The following is a 25,863-nucleotide window of genomic DNA, read 5'->3' on the forward strand; positions in this document are numbered from 1 at the left end:
CGCCACCCGCGCCACCCCTGTTTTAATAGTACTGTCTTATTGCACATTTTAATCATGATAATTGACATTTTAATGTTTGATGGATTTGTTTCATTGTGCGTTTTAATTATGGTGTCTTTTTCTGTATTTTAACAACGTTGTGCAGTTTTTCTTTTATGTTTTGAAAACTGGTTAGAAGCCCTCTGGGCATTATAAATTAAGATGAAAACAAAACAACAACAATACAACTGCTTTGCATTGTGCCGTGATACTGACATGTTCACCTGTCTGACAGGCCTTGCTTCCTCATCTCGGAAATATGAGGAACAAGTCAAGCTGGGAGAAATCTATGAAGAAGGAAAACATGCCAGAATAAGAGCTCGTATTCCTTTAAGGATTTCAGTAAGAAAACTGAGTATTCACCTTCCACGGCAGAGGCCAAAGGAGTCCACCTGGAGCCAGCACATAGCATATAGCAGGATTCCAGAGGTATTAATAACTAGACCAACTTTTTTGGCTAGGTGTGGGAGATGCTCATATGGGGAACCTGTGGCCCCATCAGCCCCAGTCAGCATGACCAATGGCCAGGGCCTCCCTCCACTGTTAGGTAAAGGTAATGGGACCCCTGACCATTAGGTCCAGTTGTGGACGACTCTGGGGTTGCGGCGCTCATCTTGCTTTATTGGCCGAGGCAGCCAGCATACAGCTTCCAGGTCATGTGGCCAGCATGACTAAGTCGCTTCTGGCGAAACAGAGCAGCGCACGGAAACACCGTTTACTTTTCTGCCGGAGTGGTACCTATTTATCTACTTGCACTTTGACGTGCTTTTAAACTGCTAGGTGGGCAGGAGCAGGGACTGAGCAACGGGAGCTCACCCCGTCGCAGGGATTTGAACCGCCGGCCTTCTGATCGGCAAGTCCTAGGCTCTGTGGTTTAACCCACAGTGCCACCTGCATCCCCACTCCACTGTTAGGCCATAGGTATTGTTGCAGCGGGTGCACATGTTGAAATTCCTTCTTCTTCATGGCCTATAAACAGGGCTTTTTTCCATTAAGAACGCCCCGGAACTCAGTTCCGGCGCTTCTCAGTTGGCCGCCATTGCCATTGTAAGAGAACAAGGGTTCTGTCGGGATCTCCGCTCGGTCAAGCTGATAAAGCTCATTTTCTTCCCCGAGTCTTCGGAATCGCCTCCCGACGTGTTTAATGACCTGAGCCTTTAATGAGGCCTCAGGCACATTCTTCAGCAGAGCTTCCAGCACAGGAAAGAGACGAGAGGTTTGGCTACATGCTATGCTTTATTTCTAAGCTACGCAGACAGCAAAGAAAAATACATCCTCTCTCTGTGAGAGCAGAGAGCAACTGAACAAAGGAACAAAGGAAACAGGGAACCACTAACGTCACATCCCGTCTCCTCTCCCGTGAGACTTCCAATAGTATGGAATCCCTGGAATGCCAACTCCAAGCAGCTGCTCAGTGGCAAAACAGAAACTAACATCCTCCCCCTTTCTGTGAACACCACTGGGCAGCGTGTCAGTACAATCTCAGTACAAACCCAATTTCTGTACTTAGGTACAGTGCTGATCCCTTGGAACAACCTTGGACAATAAATCAGCAGGAATTTTATTACCTGGCATGTAGGACACCGTTACGAGTCCTTTCTGAACCCATTCCCTAGCATGTTGCAGCTTCAACTGCAAGTGCTTCATGCTTTGCTTACAACCTTCAGAGGTCAGCAAAGCCAAACGTGCTTTGTTGTCCTGATAAACCTGATAAAACAGAAACTAACAACTCTCTTCCACATGATACCACTTTGTTCTCTCATGAGCCCTGACTTCACATAGGGATGGAAACACACATGGAGCCCTATGTCATAGCTGTCAACGTTTTCCCTTCTTTAAGAGAAATTCTCTTACTGCGAATAGGATTCCTCGCAAGAAAAGGGGAAAGTTGACAGCTATGCCCTGTGTGCGTGTGCCTGCAACACACATGTAGGAAAGCCTTGTGAGTATTGTAGAGTGATGCCGTAACACTGTCCTGACTTAGGCAGCCTTCATTTATCTTCCCTTGGCCTAATTAAGGGCTTATCCACCTTTTGCCCGCTCTTTCCAGGCAGAGATCTGCAACGCTCCATGTCCGAACATTGTTGTTTTTCTGCCCCAGAGCTTGCCCTCTGAAAACCTGATCTTTGGTGCTCAATCAGAGCAAACATTGTTGTGGGTTTTTCACAAATTGCCGTCTGCTACGGTTCAGCTTCAAAGAGTGGGTTTTGGAAGGGGCAAAGTGAATATAAAATGGAAGAACAGTATAAAGAGGTGTGGGTGATAGCTATTAATGATAAAATTGAGGAAAGACGGCGAATATGCAGGAGAAATGATTTGGGGAAGATATGGAAAGGATTTGTAGAATTTGTACTGTTCAAACGGAAAGGGGTCAAACCATCGCAAGAAGTGTTGAAAATTTGGAAGGTTGGGTAGTTACAGTGGAATGGTCTTGGGGGTGGGGTGTGCTTTTCTAAAAATATATTTTAAAAGAGAGGGTTTTCCAGGGAAAGCGCTGGAGCAAAACAAAGGGCGCTTGGACACACAGCTTTAAATCACAGGCTGTGCCTGGAAAGAGCAGGGCAAAAGTTAAGTGTGGAAAAGCTCTAACCCGAGATCCTTTATAAATCAACTCCAGTGTTCAGTTCCGTCCCTTTAGTCTTTGAATTTTGCACCACTTGCCTCCCTCTGCTGGCTTAAAACTGAAGTGTTGGTGAGTAGAGCATTTTTATTTTATTTTTTAAATAAAACCTCTGGTTTAATCCCAGAGTCTATGAGCCCTGCATTAAAAATGTTTGATGTTTTATTATGGTTTTATATTTGTTGGAAGCCACACAGAGTGGCTGGGGCAACCCAGTCTGATGGGTGGGGTACAAATAATAAACGCTATTTATTATTATTATTATTATTATTATTATTATTATTATTATTATTGGCTGCTTAGTGGCCCAAGGTAAGTGGACTCCCACACCCACACCCACACCCACACCACATAAATATATACTTAATTAAATTACTGTTTGCTGCTTGTTAATGGCGTCCAAAATCTGAAGTATGAAGTGGACCAGAGAGCCATTGCCAGACATAGTTGTTGACAATGCTGAGCTAGTAGTTTGACTTGGTATAAGGCAGCTCTCTAGGTAAAGGTAAAGGGACCCCTGACCATTAGGTCCAGTCTTGACCGACTCTGGGGTTGCAGCGCTCATCTTGCTTTATTGGCCAAGAGAGCCGGTGTACAGCCGGGTCACGTGGCCAGCATGACTATGACGCTTCTGGCAAACCAGAGCAGTGCATGGAAACGCCGTTTGCCTTCCTGCCGGAGTGGTACCTATTTATCTACTTGCACTTTGACGTGCTTTTGAACTGCTAGGTGGACAGGAGCAGGGACCGAGCAACGGGAGCTCATCCGGTCGCGGGGATTCGAACCGCCGACCTTCTGATCGGCAAGCCCTAGGCTCTGTGGTTTAACCCACAGTGCCACCCTCTATGTTCCCATAAATGCTTCTTTTCAAGTGTACATTTGTGTCATCTCCTAGGACAAATGGGTGGAAGTTCACCGAGATGGGGAGGTTCAAGATCATGGTGAAGAAGTGGCAAACCAACCCAGAGATCATCAAGGAACGGGGAAAACCAGCATTGATACTTCCGAGCTTTGGTGTGAGAAATCCCACGTTACTTTCTATGGAGGTTTCTTCCCTGGAAAAAAGATCACGTACAGTGGTAAGAAAGTTAAGGCTGCTGCGAACCGTTCAAAATATTCCAAGGATTGCTAACGACAGCAATTGTTTCTGCCGGTTAAAAGCAGAGGCAAATAATTTGTTGATTGGCAACAGTCTCAAAACGCAGGATTAAATGCAGGACAAAGGTAGGAAATTCCATCAGTATGTTTCCACCTGCTGAATTTCGCATCTTGGTCTGCATCTTGTTACAGAAAAAACGGTGATTAAGTCGATTTGCATTAGAATGTGAACGGAACCAAATTTCTCCCCATCTCTGATCAGGATGACTGTATTTGATCTCTCATCTCCTCTTGGTTTCCACAGTTAACCGAAAGTATCTGAAGGGCAAACATGAGAGAGATAAAGGAACCCCTGTGACTACAGACTTGTTCTCTCCTATTCAACCAGGAACAAGGCCAGAGCAAAGTGAAGTCATGGAAGAACATAGGAAGGAGGTCTGGTTTTGTTTTACCCCAAAAAGTTTAGCAGGTCCAGGACCGGTCCAGGCTTGGATTGAAGACCACTCTGAAATCCCATGTGATTTGTGTCCCATGGTGGAAGAAAGATGAGATATTAATAAATATTAATATTAATAAGATTAATATTAATAATATGTAAATAAACATAAAAATAATATAAATAAAAATAATCTGGGAAGGACACAGCCTGCCCAGCAATCGCTTTTTCATAGTTTTACATTTCTCATAGTTTTACTATTGCAGCGGGATGCGGGTGGCGCTGTGGGTTAAACCACAGAGCCTAGGACTTGCCGGTCAGAAGGTCGCTGGTTCGAATCCCCACAACGGGGTGAGCTCCCGTTGCTCGGCCCCTGCTCCTGCCAACCTAGCAGTTCGAAAGCACATCAAAGTGCAAGTAGATAAATAGGTACTGCTCCAGTGGGAAAGTAAACGGCGTTTTCATGCGCTGCTCTGGTTCGCCAGAAGTGGCTTAGTCATGCTGGCCACATGACCCAGAAGCTGTACGCCGGCTCCCTCGGCCAATAAAGCGAGATGAGCGCCACAACCCCAGAGTCGGTCACGACTGGACCTAATGGTCAGGGCTCCCTTTACCTTTACTATTGCAGCATGATTTAGGTGGCATTTGTTTGGTTTGACGTTGTTGCGGTTACCCCCCAAAAAAGTTGTTTTGCAAAATGTCGAACGGTGATGCCATTCCTGGCAGCCTTCTGCTTCTGATGAACTGTCAGCTAATAATCCCAAAACAATACACATGAATAATAGTGAAATAGAGGGCAACACCCTTGGGTGCAGCACAGCGAAGTTAAGTATGGCTTAGGCTGCAATTCTATACTCATTTACCTATAGGTAAGTCATATTAATCTCTATGGGGCTCACTTTTGAGTAATCACACATAGGACAAGGTGGCATTTCCCCACTGAATTCAAAGGGGATTAAGCATGATTAACTACATGCTAGGCTCCTAGTGTTGTGTTTAAACTACAAGTACAAACATGGATTATCCCGATTCTTCAGAATGCTGACAATTGAATGCATGTAGGAAAATGTAATAGTTCGAAAACCAGAAACTCAGCCCACCTGTGGAGCCCTTCCCTAAGCAGAGTTGGGTAACAATTTTCAGGAATGCCATCCGAGGTGAATCGAAATGGGTGGCGACAAAATGAGTGCTGTCAAAAACATCCCCCCCCCAAAAAAAACCCTAAAACATTCTGAAGTTGTTGTTTTTCTCCAGGTGCCAGAGATTTGCAGGTTACCTCAGATATCCGAAGACTCGCCCAGAGCTTACAGGGAAAAACTTAAATCTGGAAAGCTTCCCAAAGAACCGGTGGCCTTCCCTTTGCTTGTTCAGCTGGAAAGGGAGCCCAAGGCAAAAAACCTGAGAGGTAAAACCACCCCCACCCTAGATAAATGGCAGGTGCACATTCAGTAAAGGGGAACGTCCCCCCATTCTGGGCAATACCAGTTATAGCATCGCTCATGTTATCGCCTCAGAATAACTGTTTCCGCTGTAATAGGAATTTTATGGTCTTAGATATATGGTAATGTTCATAACCGCACATACACAGATCAGCACAGGAAGGCCAACCTGGAACCATTTTGATTCCTAAACTGAGCAAATGTTTTCTCTGCAAGGTCAAACTGGAAAAGCCTCCCCGTTGTCTTTCCCTTCACAAATCCTGTCTTAAGGGTATGTCTGTGTTTGAATAAGGTGTGAGCCTGTGACATGGCCCAGGAACTAAGTACAGTGGTGCCTCGCAAGACGAAATTAATCCGTTCCACGAGTCTCTTCGTCTTGCGGTTTTTTCGTCTTGCGAAGCACGGCTATTAGCGGCTTAGCGGCTTTAAGAAAAAGGAAAAAAACTCGCAAGAACTCGCAAGACGTTTCGTCTTGCGAAGCAAGCCCATAGGGAAATTCGTCTTGCGGAACGACTCAAAAAACGGAAAACTCTTTCGTCTAGTGAGTTTTTCGTCTTGCGAGGCATTGGTCTTGCGGGGTACCACTGTATTTATCATTACAAAAGACTGGCCAGGCTACCCAGGAAATCCAATCAAGTTTCTATTTTGGACCGCCTTTTTTTGTGCTGCATGCATGATGTATCTGAGGGGTGGTCTTAGGTTACACCCCTTCTGTGATGTATATATGATGCTTCTGGGGGTGGTCTTGATCTACAGGGTGGCAATTTCAAAAGTCTTTATAAGGCCTTGCGCGCCATTTTTCTGGGTTTCTCCTCCTCTTCTGTGGGTGAGGGGAGCACCCTGTTGCAACAGATCAATAAAGATCAAGCTTACTAGCTGCTTTGCTTCTCAATATTCTCTGGTTGGCCTCTGTTATTCTCTCCTACCGATAGGGAACCTATGTAAGGACCTCTATATGTGCTCTTGGATACCCCATAAGGGAAAAGGGCAATTTTTTGTTTACAACACGCCAACGCTTGTTCCCAGGTACGTTCAAATTCTGTACCTGCATCAAAGGCAGTCTCTGTGCTAACTTCAAAAGTTCTCCCCCTGCCAGAATCAAAGCTCACATAGTGCTTTACTTGAGGTAAAACAAGAGTAGGCCTCAACAGGATCATAGACTTGTAGAGTTGAAAGGGACCACGAGGGCGATCTACTAGTCCAGTGCCTTGCATTTCAGGAATCTTTTGCCCAACATGGGGCTTGAACCCACAACCTACTTGTCAAAACCCTTGCCTGTCTATTGCAAATCAGCCAAATCTCTACCAGAAGAAGCCAGTCTACCTTCTGTCCATCCCTGCTACAGAGTACATCTTGTAGGCCAAGTCGTTGCCCTCCAGATAGTGTTGCGGGTGGCGCTGTAGTCTAAACCACTGAGCCTCTTGGGCTTGCTGATCGGAAGGTCGGCAGTTCGAATCCCGGTGACAGAGTGAGCTCCCGTTGCTCGGTCCCAGCTCCTGCCAACCTAGTAGTTCGAAAGCACATCAAAATGCAAGTAGATAAATAGGTACTGCTCCGGCGGGAAGGTAAATGGCGTTTCCGTGCGCTGCTCTGGTTCGCCAGAAGTGGCTTAGTCATGCTGGCCACATGACCCGGAAGCTGTACGCCGGCTCCCTCGGCCAATAAAGCGAGATGAGCGCCACAACCCCAGAGTCAGTCACGATTGGACCTAATGGTCAGGGGTCCCTTTACCTTTTTAAATTGTTTCTTTCCCCTATTTGCATTATAATATAAAAGTGCTCTGCTCTGGTGCCAGGTAGATAAGGCAATAGGTAAATATCCTTTGTGGGGGGTGGGGTGTCACTTTTAGCTTTTGCATTTTAAGTTTTGAGCCCAGGCTCACAGTGCATAAAAGCAACTGGGATGTTGCAATAATAGCGCATACTCTCCAACATTTCTTATTCAATAACGACAACAACAATTTTAATATTTATACCCCACCCATCTGACTGGGTTGCCCCAGCCATTCTGGGCAGCTCCCATCATATATAAAAATGTAATAAAACATTAAACATTTTTAAAAAAAACTTCCCTATACAGGGCTGCCTTCAGATGTCTTCTAAAGCTTGTATAGTTACTTATCTCATTGACTTGGGGCTTGCATAACTCCATACCCTCCAAAGTTTCTCCACTGAAATAGGAATGTCCTGCGAAAAAGCGGGACATTCCAGGATCAAATCAGAAACCGAGATGGCTTCTGTAAATCCGGGATGGCCCCTGGAAAACAGGGACACTTTGAGGGTCTGTGAGAGGATGGGTGAAAACCTGTTCTTGCTGTTTAGTCATTTAGTCGTGTCCGACTCTTCGTGACCCCATGGACCGGAGCATGACAGGCACTCCTGTCTTCTACTGCCTCCCGCAGTTTGGTCAAACTCATGCTGGTAGCTTCGAGAACACTGTCCCACCATCTCGTCCTCTGTCGTCCCCTTCTCCTTGTGCCCTCCATCTTTCCCAACATCAGGGTCTTTTCCAGGGAATCTTCCCTTCTCATGAGGTGGCCAAAGTATTGGAGCCTCAGCTTCACGATCTGTCCTTCCAGTGAGCACTCAGGGCTGATTTCCTTCAGAATGGATAGGTTTGTTCTTCTTGCAGTCCATGGGACTCTCAAGAGTCTCCTCCAGCACCATAATTCAATGCATCCATTCTTCGGCGATCAGCCTTCTTTATGGTCCAGCTCTCACTTCCATACATCACTACTGGGAAAACCATAGCTTTAACTATACGGACCTTTGTTGGCAAGGTGATGTCTCTGCTTTTTAAGATGCTGTGAAAACCTGTATGTTAGTTAATAAAGTCCATTTATTCTCTCTCTCTCTCTCTCTCACCTTTCAGGAACTAGTTGTAATGAACCCAGACCTGAGGTCGACGTCTGTGAGGAGCATCTGGCTCCTTTGCCGAATGATCTCATTTTAAAGCCAGAACATAAAAATCAGCAGCAGGAGAGGATGATGATCAATAGTGAGATCCCGGAGGCTTCCCAAGGTAGTTTCCACCTACCTCCAATAAATAATGGAGAGTTTCTGCTCAACGGAAGGAAAATGAGAAAGAAAGAAGAGCATTCTGAAAAGAACAGCCAATATCAAAGAGGTCCGTGGTGGCGCCCAATATATCCCACTCTGGGGGAGGGCAATATTTTTTGCATGCATAAGATTTCTGGTTCAAGCGATGGCATCTTCACTTCCAGCTATAAAAGACTACCATCTCAAGCTGCTGAGAGTCCAGGCGGTAGACCAAGCATTGCCAAAGCACTGTCCTCTGGGTAACCGGTGGACTACAGCTCCCACAATCCCTGGTCATTGGCCAGGCTTGCTGGGCTGATGGACACTGTAGTTCAACAGCACTTGGAGGTCACCTAGTTTGCTTCCCCCAGTGTAGACGACTGTGTACACTGTCTACACAGTGTAGACAGTGTAGAGCCAGTGTGGTGTAGTGGTTAAGAGCGGTGGACTCGTAATCTGGTGAACCGGGTTCGATTCCCCGCTCCTCCACATGCAGCTGCTGGGTGACCTTGGGCTAGTCACACTTCTCTGAAGTCTCTCAGCCTCACTCACCTCACAGAGTATTTGTTGTGGGAGAGGAAGGGAAAGGAGAATGCTAGCCGCTTTGAGACTCCTTCGGGTAGTGATAAAGCGGGGTATCAAATCCAAACTCTTCTTCTACTAAGCCAGATGGACAAAATACCACACAAAATGGTGGAAGGTTACATCAGTTTATGGTCTACAGTTTATAGCTACCATACGAAGCAAGTTTCTTCACAGTCACAAGAGCTAGAAACTTGCCTTTAAAGCAAACAAAACTAAACACCAACCATGCAGAAATTCTTAAAATGCTGAGTTTCATGCCAGGTGGTGGCTTCCTGTCTGGTTCATCAAACCCACAGATGTGCAGAATGCCAATAGCTCTCAATATAAATTCTAAGGGAAAGTGAAGGAAACGGCACTGGAAGATAGAGATACAGTGGTACCTCCGGTTAAGAACTTAATTCGTTCCGGAGGTCCGTTCTTAACCTGAAACTGTTCTTAACCTGACGTACCACTTTAGCTAATGGGCATAGCTGTCAACTTTCAGATTTGAAAATAAGGGATCAGCAGCCTCACCTGTCCCAGGGACAGTCTACGGGATATCTAATATTCCGGGATAGCAGCGGGAAGCAGCGGGAAACGGCGCTGGAATAAGGGAATTTCCCGCAAAAAAAGGGAAGGTTGACAGCTATGCTAATGGGGCCTCCCGCTGCTGCCGCACCGCCACCGTGCAACTTCTATTCTCATCCTGAAGCAAAGTTCTTAACCCGAGGTACTATTTCTGGGTTAGCTGAGTCTGTAACCTGAAGCGTCTGTAACCCAAGGTACCACTGTATATTTCTGGAGTTAAGTTGGCTAAATCTATGGTTGTGCTCTAGACATACAAAAGAAGGCAAATTTGTTTTCTAGCATTTAACTTTTAATAACATGTGCTTGTTTCCCCCTCCCCCTTCTTTGTTCTCAAGAACATCAGAATGGCACCTTACTCCACCATCTCCCCCCTGATACAGAAATCCCGTATCCATCACCCTTGGGATCCGTCCAAACTACTGACGATCCCAGGCACTCTGGATTCATTCCAGACGAAGAAGGTAAGGTGGATGTAAAAATCTACTGTGGTTAAGTCTCTTGTCCAAAAGGAACAGATTGCACATCTAACTCTGCACGTATAACCCAAATGTCACATAATATCCTGAACGACTTGTTTAGCCGGAACAGTTTTTCTTCTTCAGACAATACTATTTTTATTATGCTCAGACACAGCAGTTAATATTTGTGTGTATTTGTGTATTATTATTTTTTGTGTGTGTGTAGGTAGGTGTGTGTGTGTGTGTGTGTAGGTAGATAGATGGTGTGTAGGTAGATGATAGATATAGATGATAGATGATAGATAGATAGATGATAGATAGATAGATAGATAGATGATAGATGATAGAGATATATATAGTTGTTATTGGAACTTTGCAATAGAAGCAGTGTATTTCTCTGTTGTTGTTGTTGTTTAGTCGTTTAGTCATGTCCGACTCTTCGTGACCCCATGGACCAGAGCACTCCAGGCATTTCTGTCTTCCACTGCCTCCCGCAGTTTGGTCAAACTCATGCTGGTACCTTCGAGAACACTATCCAACCATCTCATCCTCTGTTGTCCACTTCTCCTTGTGCCCTCCATCTTTCCCAACATCAGGGTCTTTTCCAGGGAGTCTTCTCTTTTCATGAGGTGGCCAAAGTATTGGAGCCTCAGCTTCAGGATCTGTCCTTCCAGTGAGCACTCAGGGCTGATTTCCTTAAGAATGGATAGGTTTGATCTTCTTGCAGTCCATGGGACTCTCCAGAGTCTCCTCCAGCACCATAATTCAAAAGCATCAATTCTTTGGCGATCAGCCTTCTTTATGGTCCAGTTCTCACTTCCATACATCACTACTGGGAAAACCATAGCTTTAACTATACGGACCTTTGTTAGCAAGATGATGTCTCTGTATTTCTCTACTCTGTAGCAAGTATCTAAAGGAGATGGTAGCTCATTTATAATCTGGTCGGGTACTTGTGCTGTGTTTTAGCCAGCCAATATGAGTCACTACGCTTCTGAAATACATTTCAATGCAATCTTCAGAATTTGACTGGCATGTTGTTGGCTTATAAGTCAACTCCCTACTCTCCAGGTCTAGTACAAAAACACACACTGGGCAGAGTATTCCTAGTCTTGCTGGCAGTGGCAGCCATTAACGCTAGTATAATACCTGTGCAATGAATTAGATCCTAGGCATTATACACAGCAGCAGCAGTAGTAGCAAAATAAGACAGCAAAACAGTCTAGAAATTGCATGTTAACAAGCGCAGATGGTTCCACAGCAACCATGGGAATGTCACCTCTCCACTTATTGACCATGGGATTGCATGCTGACATCACAGCCCCATCAGTCCTGCACAGAAGAAACCAACCAAAGACACCACAGGGCCGAGGCACAGCGGCAAGGCAAATGCCACACATCTGACACCAATGTTGCACACTCCCAAAGCACCCTCCACATGAGGGTTGAAGTCCTTTTATAGCAGAGATAGCTGTGCCACCACCTTTTCAGTGGGCACAATTCAAGCTACACAGATGAGGAAGCATGGGCCTTTTCCTTCACAGTCCACAGCCAGTTTCGTAGCATTCTTCCAAAATGGCAGACAGCATTCAAGTTGCGTGACTGGATCCAAAAGAAGACCCAGCCCCTGCTCCTATTGAAATCCCTGCTTCTGAACTAAAGATGCAGGAGCCCAGCTCTATTTTCCATCTGGCCATCCTAAAATTGTATACAGTGGTGCCTCGCAAGACGAAATTAATTCGTTCTGCGAGTTTTTTCGTTCTACGAGTTTTTTCGTCTTGCGAAGCACCAATGTGTATTGACGGTTTCCCATAGGAATGCATTGGCAGTTTAAAAAAAAAAGGCGCAAGACCATAGGGAAATCCGTCTTGCGAAGCAACTCAGAAAATGAAAAACTCTTTCGTCTTGCGAGTTTTTCGTCTTCCGAGGCATTTGTCTTGCGGGGCACCAGACTTTTGCCTTCCTGTTACCAGGATCTCTTTAGAGGAGTAACTCTGCAGCTTGGTCACAGTAAAAAATAAAATTCTTTATGCTTTTCCCCTTGTCTCCATTTTCCAACCAGAATAGACTTCCAGCCTCAGTATTCATGTCTTCTAATTTTTCATGCTCCAAAGCATTTGCCCTTGAACTCTTGGCAAACAATTAACATTTAATTAAGTCTCCACAGCATGGCGTTAGTTCTCCCAAATCCGGCAATAACATATTTACACAAAATCTTTCTTTCTCTGCTTCTTTCTCTTTAATCATGGTTATCTTTATCCGCACTCCTGGGGTTGCAAATATTCCCATTCAGATAAACAGGAACAAGCTAAACACTATAATCCTGTGAGTGATAAAAGGAGACAGCATCTGTATTTAAACGCTTTGGTTTTTTCCAGTTGTTTACCAACTTGGAAGAAAATAGCTGGACTTTGCAGAGGATTTGTATCCTACATGAGTCATAATGAGATTTCAGATACCCTATCGGGCCTTTTAGCAACCATGGCATATATAATATTATATTATATAGAGAGAGCCTTGAGGCTGTTCTAGGGTTACCAGATGTCCCCAGTTCCCAGGGACAGTCCCTGGACAAATTCCATCCCGGAATGTCCCCAGACTTGCAAATCTGTCCCCGGGAAACGTGGCAGTGGCAGCCTCAGCAGCCCGGAGCCAGCCTGGTAGTGCAGATGGATCTGGCTGGCTCCAGGAGTTGCTTGCTTCCCGCTGCTATGGCGTCCGCCATTTTTCCTTGCTGGAAGTTCCGCCACTGCTGAAGGGAAACCGGGGACCTCCAGCCGTACATATCTCCTGCCCCTTTCCCCCTTTGTTTTGACTGACGGGGAGGCTCAGGAGTTGCGGGCAGGCGGCTGCTGCCCAGTTTTTTTTAAAAACCTGCACATTTATGTTTCACAAGGTGCGAAAGTGATGCCTTATGAGGAACGGCTAAGGGAGCATGTTTAGTTTAAGGGCATGTTTAGCCTGGAGAAGAGGAGGTTAAGGGGCGATATGATAGCCATGTTCAAATATATAAAAGGATGTCACACAGAGGAGGGAGAAAGGTTGTTTTCTGCTGCTCCAGAGAAGCGGACACGGAGCAATGGATCCAAACTACAAGAAAGAAGATTCCACCTAAACATTAGGAAGAGCTTCGTGACAGTAAGAGCTGTTTGACAGTGGAATTTGCTGCCAAGGAGTGTGGTGGAGTCTCCTTCTTTGGAGGTCTTTAAGCAGAGGCTTGACAACCATATGTCAGGAGTGCTCTGATGGTGTTTCCTGCTTGGCAGGGGGTTGGACTCGATGACCCTTGTGGTCTCTTCCAACTCTATGATTCTATGATTCTATGAAAGAAGGGCTTTGCACCTTGCCTGGCAGAGAAACCGCCTGCCCGCGACTCCCGAGCCTCCCCCGATCTGTCAAAACAAAGGAGGAAGGGGGAAAGAGATATTATATTGATATACATTGTTATACAATATGCATGTGTGCTTGGGCCCAGGGTCTTTTGCCTCACCATCGGCACTACTGACTCCCTGTTGCTACTCAGCTTCAAAAAGTGTCCCCGGATTCATTGGAAAAAATCTGGTAACCATAGGCTATTCCCCATTCTGTACTGGGGGAAGTCACAGCTGGTTGGAGGATGGATGGCGGCTAACAGATTGAGGTTGAATCCTGACAAGACAGAAGTACTGTTTTGGGGAGACAGGAGGCGGGCAGGTGTGGAGGACTCCCTGGTCCTGAATGGGGTAACTGTGCCCCTGAAGGACCAGGTGCGCAGCCTGGGAGTCATTTTGGACTCACAGCTGTCCATGGAGGCGCAGGTTAATTCTGTGTCCAGAATTACGTTTCCAAGCATATTTCAAAGTGTTGGTGCTGACCTTTAAAGCCCTAAACGGCCTTGGTCCAGTATATCTGAAGGAGCGTCTCCACCCCCATCATTCTACCCAGACACTGAGGTCCAGCCCCAAGGGCCTTCTGGCGGTTCCCTCGCTGTGAGAAGCCAGGTTACAGGGAACCAGGCAAAGGGCCTTCTAGGTAGTGGCACTCGCCCTGTGGAACGCCCTCCCACCAGATGTCAAAGAGAACAACAACTACCAGACTTTTAGAAGACATCTGAAGGCAGCCCTGTTTAGGGAAGCTTTTAATGTTTGATGTATTACGGTATTTTAATATTTTGTTGGAAGCCACTCAGAGTGGCTGGGGAAGCCCAGCCTGATAGGCGGGGTATAAATCATAAATTATTATTATTATTATTATTATTAAATCATTTTGAGATATGGACTGCTTTGATGTGCAGCATCAAATGAGCATAGGATGCAGTCTAGCCTCCTGCTACTACAACCACCATAGGCAAAATTGCAATATTGTCTGCACTGAATACTAATTGCAAGTCAAGGTCTCTTGGCCTTCCTGTTATCAGGGATCCCTTTAATGGGAGATGCCGAGAACTGAAGTGTTGGACCTTCTGACCTATGTGCAAATATGTGCGACACCGCTAAGCCCTTAGGGCAACAAAAGTGCTTGCAATTTCATTTTAGCATTGTGTCAAGAAGGCCAGGAGCGTTAACAGGACCTTGACTGATAGGAATGTCGCTTAACTGGTTTGTGAGGAGGCCCACATATTATGGGCCCTGATTACTCTTTCTATAGGGTGTTAAAAAGACATTTGTCCTTAGGCCACACTGATTAGCGCATCTGAGGAAATTTTTCTTCCCCTTGCAGCACTTTGCGTGGCTCAGTTGCTTGGGTTATCTGGATTGTTTTGGGGTATTTAAAAATTATAATTAAGATTATTTTCTTATTTAATTGTGAAAGAGCTTCTGCATAGCTGTCAACTTACAGATTTGAAAATAAGGGACCAGCAGCCTCAAAAATAAGGGATCAGCAGCCAAAATAAGGGATTTTGGCTTAGCTTATACAGAAATCCCGCACTCATGGAGCCATGCTGCTTTGGCTGTGACTGACTGTGTTTTGCAGGGGGTTGGACTAGATGATCCTAAGGGTCTACAACTCCCGCCAAAGAAGAGTGGCAGACAAAACTGATGAACGACGCCAAGATGGCAAAGCTTACAGGCACAATTCGAAACCAGGAAGAGGTCCTCTTTAATAAAGAATGGGGAAAGTTTATAATTTAGTTGAAAACTATTGTAAAGAGCTACATACATTGGAAGGATTGACAGAAGACTTGTAGTAAAAATTTGAACTATGGATGGACAAATGATTTATAAAAATAGAGTTATGAAAGGGATGCAGAGGGGGAAATCACTACGTTAAGATGCTGCACTGGTTGGAGGGTATGCTAAGCAGCACGCCGGAGCTGCCGTCCTCCTGGCGTGAGGAGTTCCATCGGCCCTTCCCCACCTGAGAGGGGGGAGGGAGAGAGACTCTCACCCACGCCGCCCATGAGCCCAGCATGAGGCGATTGCGGTGCCGCCGCGGCCGCTGAAGCGCCGCCCTTCTGCGTCCCTCCCCATCCCCTCCTCTTCCTCCTCCCTCAGGCCACCTCCTCAGCCGCCGCCGCCACTGCCTCTGGCTTCCCCTGGCAGCGCGGCGGAAGTCTCGCAAGAGAGGGGCTGCCTGCCCGCCCACTGCCGCCCGTCTCCTCACAACGCGCCCCTGAGGCACGGTCTCTCGCATGGCTGAGGACCCCGAGCCACTGCTTTGCTCCTGAGCCTGGCGAGCATGAAACCCAGGAAATTTAAGGGACATCATCAATAAGGGACAGCAGCGGGACACGGCACTGGGATAAGTGTTAAGTTGTGGGTGAACATATCAGACGACACAGCGATTCTTCAAACAGCTCTTGTTTATTCACAGGCCAGAACAGAACTGAACTGAAGGGTTCAGCCAGCCTGCTTATATAGAGCTCCAGTACAACGTAACTGTAACAACTTTCTGTAACTATCCAATCACTGAACGTCACTTTCGATCCCTTATTTGCATATGTGGACCTGGACTATCTACAGTATCCCCCTGCTGGCCCAGGGTGAGAACTTCAGTACATAACAATAAGGGAGTTTCCTGCCCAAATAAGGGACGGTTGACAGCTATGGCTCTATAGGGCTGAGGTGTCGTCAACCCTCCCATCTGTTGGGAGGGGGCCGGACCCCCTCAAAGTTGAGGGGATACAGGAGGCTGAGCGTGGAGCCAGGCATGGCTTCAACGGCCGGCTCCTCCTGAATGCGAGAGAGGAGGAGCCCCCAGCCCTTAAGGTCGTTCTGGGTTGGGCTCCACGCATGGTGTTCTCCCAATGATGCAATGTTGTGCTTGCATCACGCGCATGATGTCACACACACACGACGCACGACGTGCCCCCTCCATCTTGGGTGCAAGTCGGTGCCTCTGTGACGCCTATCGCCTCCGACATTGCAGGTAGAGAACATAGCCATTGTGGCTGGTAGTCGTTGATAGATGAGTGAGGGATTACCGTATTTTTTGCTCTATAAGACTCACTTTTTCCCTCCTAAAAAGTAAGGGGAAATGTGTGTGCATCTTATGGAGCGAATGCAGGCTGCACAGCTATCCCAGAAGCCAGAACAGCAAGAGGGATCGCTGCTTTAGCTGCGCAGCGATCCCTCTTGTTCTGGCTTCTGAGATTCAGAATATTTTTTTTCTTGTTTTCCTCCTCCAAAAACTAGGTGTGTCTTGTGGTCTCGTGCGTCTTATAAAGCGAAAAATACGGTAATTCCTTTTCAAAATGAACTTCTCAAGCTCTGGACTAGATGGGCCTATGGTTTGACCCATCAGGGCTCTTCCTCGCAGTTCGCAAAAAGAGTGCTACGAATGAAAGGCCGTTCCCCATCCCTGTGAAACCACTTTACAGGAATCGCTGCTAAAATGAACTTTCCTCATAGTTTAAAACAAGTCATTCATTCTTTTCAAGTTTATACATTTCACTAATTCTACAATCATTTTGACATTTCAATACTTGACTTCCTTCCCACTCTTTCTGCAGTTCCTTAAATTTGTTTTTAATATCTTTTGCATTTCCAAATTAACTTAATTTACTCATTTATTCATCTTCTTTAAATATATACTCTTATAAAACTGCAGGTTATTACAATGATCCTGCCAATGTTTTTATCTGTTTACAATTTATCTGTAAATATTCAATAAACCATTTCCATTCTTTTATTTAAAAAAGATTGTTATCTTGATTTCTTATTCTTCCAGTAAGTTTCGCCATTTCTGCATATTCTATAAGTTTTTGTATCCATTCTTCCTTTACCGGGACTTCTGCTTCTTTCCATTTAGGGGCAGGTAACATTCTTGCCGCTGTAGTAAAGGTAAAGGTACCCCTGCCCGTACGGGCCAGTCTTGCCAGACTCTAGGGTTGTGCGCTCATCTCACTCTATAGGCCGGGAGCCAGCGCTGTCCGCAGACACTTCCGGGTCACGTGGCCAGCATGACAAGCTGCATCTGGCAAGCCAGCGCAGCACACGGAACGCTGTTTACCTTCCCGCTGATAAGCGGTCCTTATTTATCTACTTGTACCTGGGGGTGCTTTCGAACTGCTAGGTTGGCAGGCGCTGGGACCGAACGACGGGAGCGCACCCCGCCGCGGGGATTCGAACCGCCGACCATGCGATCAGCAAGTCCTAGGCGCTGAGGTTTTACCCACAGCGCCACCTGTGTCCCACCGCGTGCTGTAGTAGCATACATGAATAAGTTTCTATACAGTTTAGGTAGTTCTGTCCCTATAATTCCCCAAAGAAAAGCTTCTGGGTTTCTTTGTTTTTACAAATGTTATCTTAAACATCCTTTTCATTTCATTATATATCATATCCCAGTAAGCTTTAACCTTACTACTAAAACAAATTTGTAAATCTGGTTCATTCACAAAGCCAGGGAAAAGTCCCTTTGTCCCTGAACTCTGTGGTTGCCTGTGCTTTAATCATGAAAATTAACTTTGATCAAATTTTTCCGCCTCACATGGGATAAGCTTTGCTTGTGTGATGATTTTGCTGGTTTTCAGTATTTGGTAGAGTCATCGCAATTAAGCAGAGGGCGCAACTTTCTTTAGTTTTTATGAATTCACCAAGTGTAATCATTGGGATACTTCTGGTTTTCATTGCAGGGGATGGCGAATTATTCCTTAAAACGAGGGCAGCTGTTTCCATAAGGTCACCGGAGACCCCGCCTGCGGCTGAAGAACTGCATGGGAAGGTTGGTTTCATACAGAGATTTGGCAGAGCTATGAATCGACAAAGTATGATTTGCCATTGTGAATTACCGTATTTTTTGCTCCATAACACTCACTTTTTTCCTCCTAGAAAGTAAGGGGAAATGTCTGTGCATGTTATGGAGTGAATGCCTACGGATGGTGGGGGGATCTGCTGCAGTCGTGAGCAGAGGATCCATGGTTCCCCTTCCTTCCCTCCTCCGTGGCTCGCTTTGAAACAGCAAAGCGGGAGAAGAGCCGCTGAGTGGAGAGGAGAGAGGGACAGAGAGCCTGCTTGCTTTAAAGGAGCAAAGTGGGAGAGGAGAAGAGCCTTCTCCTCTTATACCCCTCACCTGCATTATTAGCAGCATCCTTCTCCACACACCCCACGCGTGCTCCTTGTCCCTTGAGTGCTTTTCCTTCCCTCCTCACTTAATACGTGGTTACAAAGCACGGATCCACATGGATCCTCAGGATTTTTGCATTGGGCTACTCCAAACTCACCGTCAGATAACATGTCTGTGGCCACAGCACGAACCAAAAAAATCATACATCCACTGTTTCGTTTAGTATATTTTTTTTTTCTTGTTTTCCTCCTCTAAAAACTATGTGCGTGTTATGGTCGGGTGCGTGCTATAGAGCGAAAAATACCGGTACTTGTAATTTTATTCATGGAGATATTCCTCATTTTTTGACTAGGAAATAATGGCTACAAATCAAACTACACTTTCACACACACACAAACATACAGCTCTCTATCATCCATCCATACAACCAAAGAGGTATATTCAGAGTTTGAGGACACATTCCAGACAGGCTAAATCACAAAAAGAAGGGCCATAGCAGGGTCGGTGAGAGGTGAAATTCAGAGCCTGGGAAGAGTTCTGAGGGCCAAGTAGGGAGGTAGCAAGGGCCGCATTTCAGGTTCCCCACTTTGTTGATTTCGAAATGGGCAAAATACAGTGGTACCTCAGGTTAAGAACTTAATTCATTCCAGAGGTCCGTTCTTAACCTGAAATTGTTCTCAACCTGAGGTACCACTTTAGCTAATGGAGCCTCCTGCTGCCACCGCACCGCCGCTGCACGATTTCTGTTCTTATCCTGAAGCAAATTTCTTAACCCGAGGTATTATTTCTGGGTTAGCGGAGTCTGTAACCTGAAGCGTCTGTAACCTGAAGCATCTGTAACCCGAGGTACCACTGTATCCTGTCTCTCCTGGAGCTGCTTGGTCACCTGTATGTTCCCTCCCAATACAATCATCGCAATAATGTGATGTGTGGGCAAACATATAAGAAAAATGGCTCCCTTTCCCTTATGGGGTATTCCGGAGCCCGAACAGAGTCCTTAAGTGGGTTCACTATCGGTAAGAGAAAATAACAGAGGCCAACCAGAGTATATTGAGAAGAAAAATGGCTAGTAAGCCTGATTCAAGGAGCTGTTGCAACAGGGTCCCCACTCACCACACGCAGGAGGGAGGAGAACCCTGAACAGTGGTGCGCAAGCCCTTATATACTCTTGAAATTGCCCACCCTGTAGCCCAAGACCACTACCCCTAAACATCATACATACATCATAGAAGGAGGCGGTCTACAGCAGAAATCCTGTCTGCCAGGATACCTGATACTGGTCACTGATTGCTTTACCTGGGCAGCCTGGCCATTCTTTTGTGATGATCTGAATCCAGGTCATGGGCTCACCCTATTCGTACACAAATACGCCCTTAAGACAGGAGTTGCAAGCAAAAAGTCAATGGGAAGGCTTTCCCCATTTGCCTCCCTTACTTCAGAGGAATATCTGAGGTTATTGGGAGAGTCAAAACGGCTTCAGGATTGCTCTCCCATACTATTTCAGACACATGGTTCATATATTTAGATATGTGTGCATTTATGAATATTTATTCCATATTTGAGACCTTGAAATTCTTATAACACATGCGATAGAAAGTATGTGTGGTGAACTGGTCACACGTCTGCATTTGTTCTTCGAATGCTGTTGGACATTTTTCTGGAGCTGGGGGTTAGAAGGAGCCTATCTGGCGTCTGAATTTAGCTCCCCACCACCACAAACAGGCTTGTAATCTGCCAAGGGAGAAACAAATCTATACTTTTCTTATCTACAGATGTTAAAGCGCTTGCTTGTATACTGTTGACATGTCTCTGTTGCTGTGCTCAAGGTTCCCTCTGAGCAATGCTTTTTCATCTCGGCATGAGGGAAGCCACTTTTGCGAACTCCCGCTGCCAGCGATACACAGAAACATTCCCGCAACGCACCGCGCTCAGCACTTCTGCAGGCATCTTAGTATCGTATCCCTTTGTGGTGGCGTTGCGCATTGCCTTTTCCGACTGTTTATTACGTAATTTGCCGGGGAGAGGATACTGTTGTGGTCTAAACCAGGGGTCCCCAAACTAAGGACCGCGGGCCGCGGTGACCCCTGCCACCCGCTGCCGCCGCCCGCTCTTACCACGTTGTGCTGCACGGCTGCCCACTTCTGGGTCGGAGGAGCACCGGAAATAGCTTGTGCGCATGCGCAAGCATTGTGCGCATGTGCAAGCTTTATTTCCAGTGCACATCCAGGTTGGAGGAGGCCCGTACACATGCACACAAGCTATTTCCGGTGCTCCTCCAACACGGAAGTGCGCCAGAAATAGTGTGCGCGCACTCCTCCGCCCTCTGGCCCACCACGCATTCAGCACTGGAGACACCGGCCCGAGGCATGGTAAGTTTGCTGACCCCTGGTCTAAACCACTGAGCCTCCTGGGCTTGCTGATCAGAAGGTCGGCGGTTTGAATCACTGTGATAGGGTGAACTCCCATTCCTCTGTCCCAGCTCCTGCCAACCTAGCAGTTCAAAAGCACAGCAGTGCAAGTAGATAAATAGGTACCGCTGCGGCGGGAAGGTAAATGGCGTTTCTGTGCACTCTGGTTTCCGTCACGGTGTCCCGTTGCACCAGAAGCGGTTTGGTCCTGCTGGCCACATGACCCGGAAAGCTGTCTGTGGACAAACGCCATCTCCCTCGGCCTGAAAGCGAGATGAATGTTGCACTCCATAGTCTCCTTTGACTGCACTTAACTGTCCAGGGGTCCTTTACCTTTACTTTTACATAATTTGCCGGGGAGAGGATACGGCAACCCAGGGCTGGATTTACATATAAGCTAAACAAGCTATAGCTTAGGGCCCCACTCTCTTGGGGGCCCCCAAAAAAATATAAAGGAAAAAAACAACTGGATGTACATTTCCAAAATATAAGATAAAAAAACAATTACTTTGATAAGATACAAATTTTGTTATGTGCAAATGGATTTAGATACCTATTAGGCCCATAAATTACCAAATAGCATATATTCTACACAAAAGAGGGACAATTGGTTGTCGACAAAGGACAGCTGGACATATAAAGGGCCCCATTAACTTCAGTAGCTTAGGGCTTCATCAAACCTAACTCCGGCCCTGCCTATCATGGTGATGTTTTAGAACAGTGGGGCTGATCTAGAAGCAAACAGTGTGCTTCCCTTGAAGATCTCTGAACCCAGGCAGGTACAGATAGCTTGGACCCAAGTCATATAGTTTTCTTAGCAGGGATACTGGAGTGGCTTGCCGGTTCCTCCTCCAGGTGGATCACGTTTGGTCAAAACTCTCCACTATGACCTGTTCATCTTGGGTGCCCTGCTCGGCATAGTTCATAGCTTCTCTGAGTTATTCAAGCCCCTTTGCCACGGCAAGGCAGTGATCCATGAAGGGGTCCATGATCACTGCAGATGGTGACAGCAGCCACGAAATTAAAAGACGCCTGCTTCTTGGGAGAAAAGCAATGACAAACCTAGACAGCATCTTAAAAAGTAGAGACATCACCTTGCCAATAAAGGTTCGTATAGTAAAAGCTATGGTTTTCCCAGTAGTGATGTATGGAAGTGAAAGCTGGACCATAAAGAAGGCTGATCGCCGAAGACTTGATGCTTTTGAATTATGGTGCTGGAGGAGACTCTTGAGAGTCCCATGGACTGCAAGAAGATCAAACCTCTCCATTCTTAAGGAAATCAGCCCTGAGTGCTCACTGGAAGGACAGGTCTGAAGCTGAGGCTCCAATACTTTGGCCACCTCATGAGAAGAGAAGACTCCCTGGAAAAGACCCTGATGTTGGGAAAGATGGAGGGCACAAGGAGAAGGGGACGACAGAGGACGAGATGGTTGGACAGTGTTCTCGAAGCTACCAGCATGAGTTTGACCAAACTGCGGGAGGCAGTGGAAGACAGAAGTGCCTGGCGTGCTCTGGTCCATGGGGTCACGAAGAGTCGGACACGACTAAACGACTAAACAACAACAAAGTCATATAGGGCTTTACTGATAACAGCCAACACTTTGAATGGCGCTCTGTAGCCAGTGCAGCCAGGGTTAACCAACCCTGGTCAACAATATGGCTGCAGCTCTTTGAGCCAGTTGAGGTTTCTAAACCCTCTTCAAAGGCAGCACCATGTTAACAGAAATCCAAACAGGTCTAATAACATGATCAAGTAAGCATGTAAGTCAATTAATAGGACAGAACTGCTGAAGCGCATGGAACATTTTCAGGCATGATGAAATAGATATAGAGAAATTATGTCTCAACGAGCCACGAGTGCGTCTTTGACGGTATTTATCATTCTAGGAAGCCGTCCAAGTCTTTGCTACACTGAAGAATGAGGGTTATGCCCCATGTGCAGATAAAAGGCTGGTATGTTCAAACAGGAGATAATTACGCGGCAATTTCCATGCAGAGACAGACAAAGAAAAGCATATATGGAATAATCAACTTTGCAAAACATTATTAAAATGGTCAGAGATGTTTTATTATGAGGACATAACCTCAAATGTATATGGCGTGTTCTTCAGACCTTACTTTGTTGGCCACAATCCCAAAGCAATTTGATATTATGAATTATTTGGTTTATAAAAAAAAACCCCGACTTCAATTAAATCAGCAAAGGCGGAAGCCTTAAGGTATGTCTCTGCTTCGGAAAATAGCTTCTCTGCATGGGGAGTTTAGCACTCTCAAGGAGCCTACCAAACAAAGGCAGGGTGTGTCTGTCTACACTACAAATTAAACCCAAATGAAACAGCCTCAGACCTGTTTAATGGAAATGGATCTCTAGCAAGGGAAACTCTGGCATTGAAGTTCTGTGTGCCAATGATCTGTGCCACAAATTCCCGGCGTCTTCGCAAAACTAAAGCTGCAAAATGGTCCTTTATAGGGAAAGTTATGACAATGAAACCACTTCTTGGTTCCTTGTCTTGTATAGCAGTTGCACTAAATTCTGTGAAATCTATACAGTATTGCAGTATTGTCTTGTATTCTTATGGCTTACAGGGCTGATGGACGCCTGAATTGGAGAAAGTGTGTTGTTGATATGTCTGGTTAATTTTCTTAATCGCATGTTGTGAAAGCTGGTTTCGCATTTCCAGAATCAGGATCTGTCAGTCTGGAAGACTAAATTCCAGGTCTTGCTCTCCTAGCATAGGGGTGCGGGGGGGGGGGATTATTGTTATTATTTTACTACAATTTATGAAAAAAGAAAGAAGGAAAGAAGAAGAAAAAATAAAGAAGAAAAAGTAGTTGAGGTTTCAAAAAAAAAAACTTCCAAACATTCTCATTGTCCGTTATCTGTTAAATACACTTTTACCGCACAGTTACTTATTTCTTCTATTTTTTATCGTATTTCTATGTAAATTGTCAATTACCTTTATATACTACAAAGCTCAGTCTAGGTCTGCCAGGAGATTACCCTTTATACCACTGTTCTTCAAATATTCTTTAAATATCCTCCATTCCTTGTGGACTTTTTGTTTTGTTTGACCTCTAACTCTTCCCGTCGCCTTAGCTAGCTGCAAGTATTCTACCATTAATGTTTTCCAGTCTACTATATTAGGTGTTTTAGTATTTTTCCAAAAAATACTAAAAAAAATGATTTAAAATAACATTTAAAAAAAAGACCAGAAATATTTCTTTTAAGTATATTGCCAACTGAAAAAGGAAAATCGAAAAGACCATTGTTCATGTATGGGGTAACGGCGGCCAGAATTTTAGTGGCAAGAAATTGAAATGGGGAGGGGGGCATTTTTTTTTTTTTTTTTTTAGGAAACTGGTTTATTTCTTAGGAACCGAGGAAGCTGCCTTACTCCAGGGCAGGGAGACAGCAGACCCAATCCATACATTCAGAGCACATCTCTCCCACCCAAGAATCCTTGGAATGTTATTGTGGGTGTGGGAATTGTAGTTCTGTGAGGGAGAAACTACAGATTCTCTGGGGGGGGGGATTTTGTGGCTTTGTTTTGTTTTTGTTTTGTTTTTTTAAAAAAAGATTTTTATTGATACAGCAAGAAAAAAAACACAAATACCAAATTACACACAGGAATAACCATAGACACATAATTTTCTTAGCAAACAATAAAACATATATTGGTCTTAACACTAAAGACCCAACCTCCCGTCTATTCCATATTTCGATTTTGCATTACTTATTGCCAATATGCACTTTTATCATAATCAAACTTTTTCTTAATATATCTAATTTCGTATATCTACCTTGCAACTACAGTAATAGTTCCTTGAATGCTGCAACAGAATTTAAACTACTATATTTATTTTTCAGATATTCTTTGAAAACCTCCCATTTTGAAACAAATCCCTGTTTTGATTTATTCTTTATTTTTTCTGATGCACCATCTAATTCGGTGTCTTCTGTCAGCTTTTGGATCCAATCTTGTATAATAATAATAATAATAATAATAATAATAATAATAATTTATTATTTGTACCCCGCCCATCTGGCTGGGTTTCCCCAGCCACTCTGGGCGGCTTCCAACAAAGATGAAAAATACACTAAAATGTCACATATTAAAAACTTCCCTGAACAGGGCTGCCTTCAGATGTCTTCTGAATGTCAGGTAGTTGTTTATTGCTTTGACATCTGATGGGAGGGCATTCCACAGGGCGGGTGCCACTACCAAGAAGGCCCTCTGCCTGGTTCCTTGTAACTTGGCTTCTTGCAGTGAGGGAACCGCCAGAAGGCCCTCGGCGCTGGACCTCAGTGTCCGGGCAGAACAATGGGGGTGGAGACGCTCCTTCAGATATACTGGACCGAGGCCGTTTAGGGCTTTAAAGGTCAGCACCAACACTTTGAATTGTGCTCGGAAATGTACTGGGATAGAGGGGATTTCATTACTCTTCCATTTTGCCGCGATCAGAACTCTTTTTTCGTGGCTTTGAAGATGCATTGAATGTGCTTTAAATCCACGGTGCAGAACTGGCCCCCTCTAGCACAAGTGTTGTCTGGTCCTCTAGCAAAGAATGGTCTTCCCCATCACTTGCCGCTCCCTGATCATTTTAATGGTAGGTGCCAGGGCTTGAGTTCGAAAGCTTCCACATGCAAGGCACAAAGCCTGCCCGCTTCCGCCAAGCTACAGCCCCTCTCC

At 45.5% G+C, this 25,863-nt stretch overlaps 1 protein-coding gene across 1 annotated transcript in view; it reads left to right on the forward strand.

Annotated features, from left to right (window-relative positions):
* KIAA2012 overlaps positions 1–25,863 on the forward strand; it is an 85,449-nt gene that overhangs the window by 21,742 nt on the left and 37,844 nt on the right. The window contains exons 5-11 of the mRNA XM_083403401.1: positions 275–468; positions 3,555–3,738; positions 4,062–4,192; positions 5,448–5,598; positions 8,504–8,758; positions 10,158–10,283; positions 18,334–18,422. Of these exons, the coding sequence (XP_083259527.1) occupies positions 275–468; positions 3,555–3,738; positions 4,062–4,192; positions 5,448–5,598; positions 8,504–8,758; positions 10,158–10,283; positions 18,334–18,422 (1,130 nt within the window). The remainder of the gene's footprint in view (positions 1–274; positions 469–3,554; positions 3,739–4,061; positions 4,193–5,447; positions 5,599–8,503; positions 8,759–10,157; positions 10,284–18,333; positions 18,423–25,863) is intronic.

Source organism: Podarcis tiliguerta (assembly GCF_965153285.1).
Source record: "Podarcis tiliguerta genome assembly, chromosome: 1".
NCBI lineage: Eukaryota > Metazoa > Chordata > Lepidosauria > Squamata > Lacertidae > Podarcis > Podarcis tiliguerta.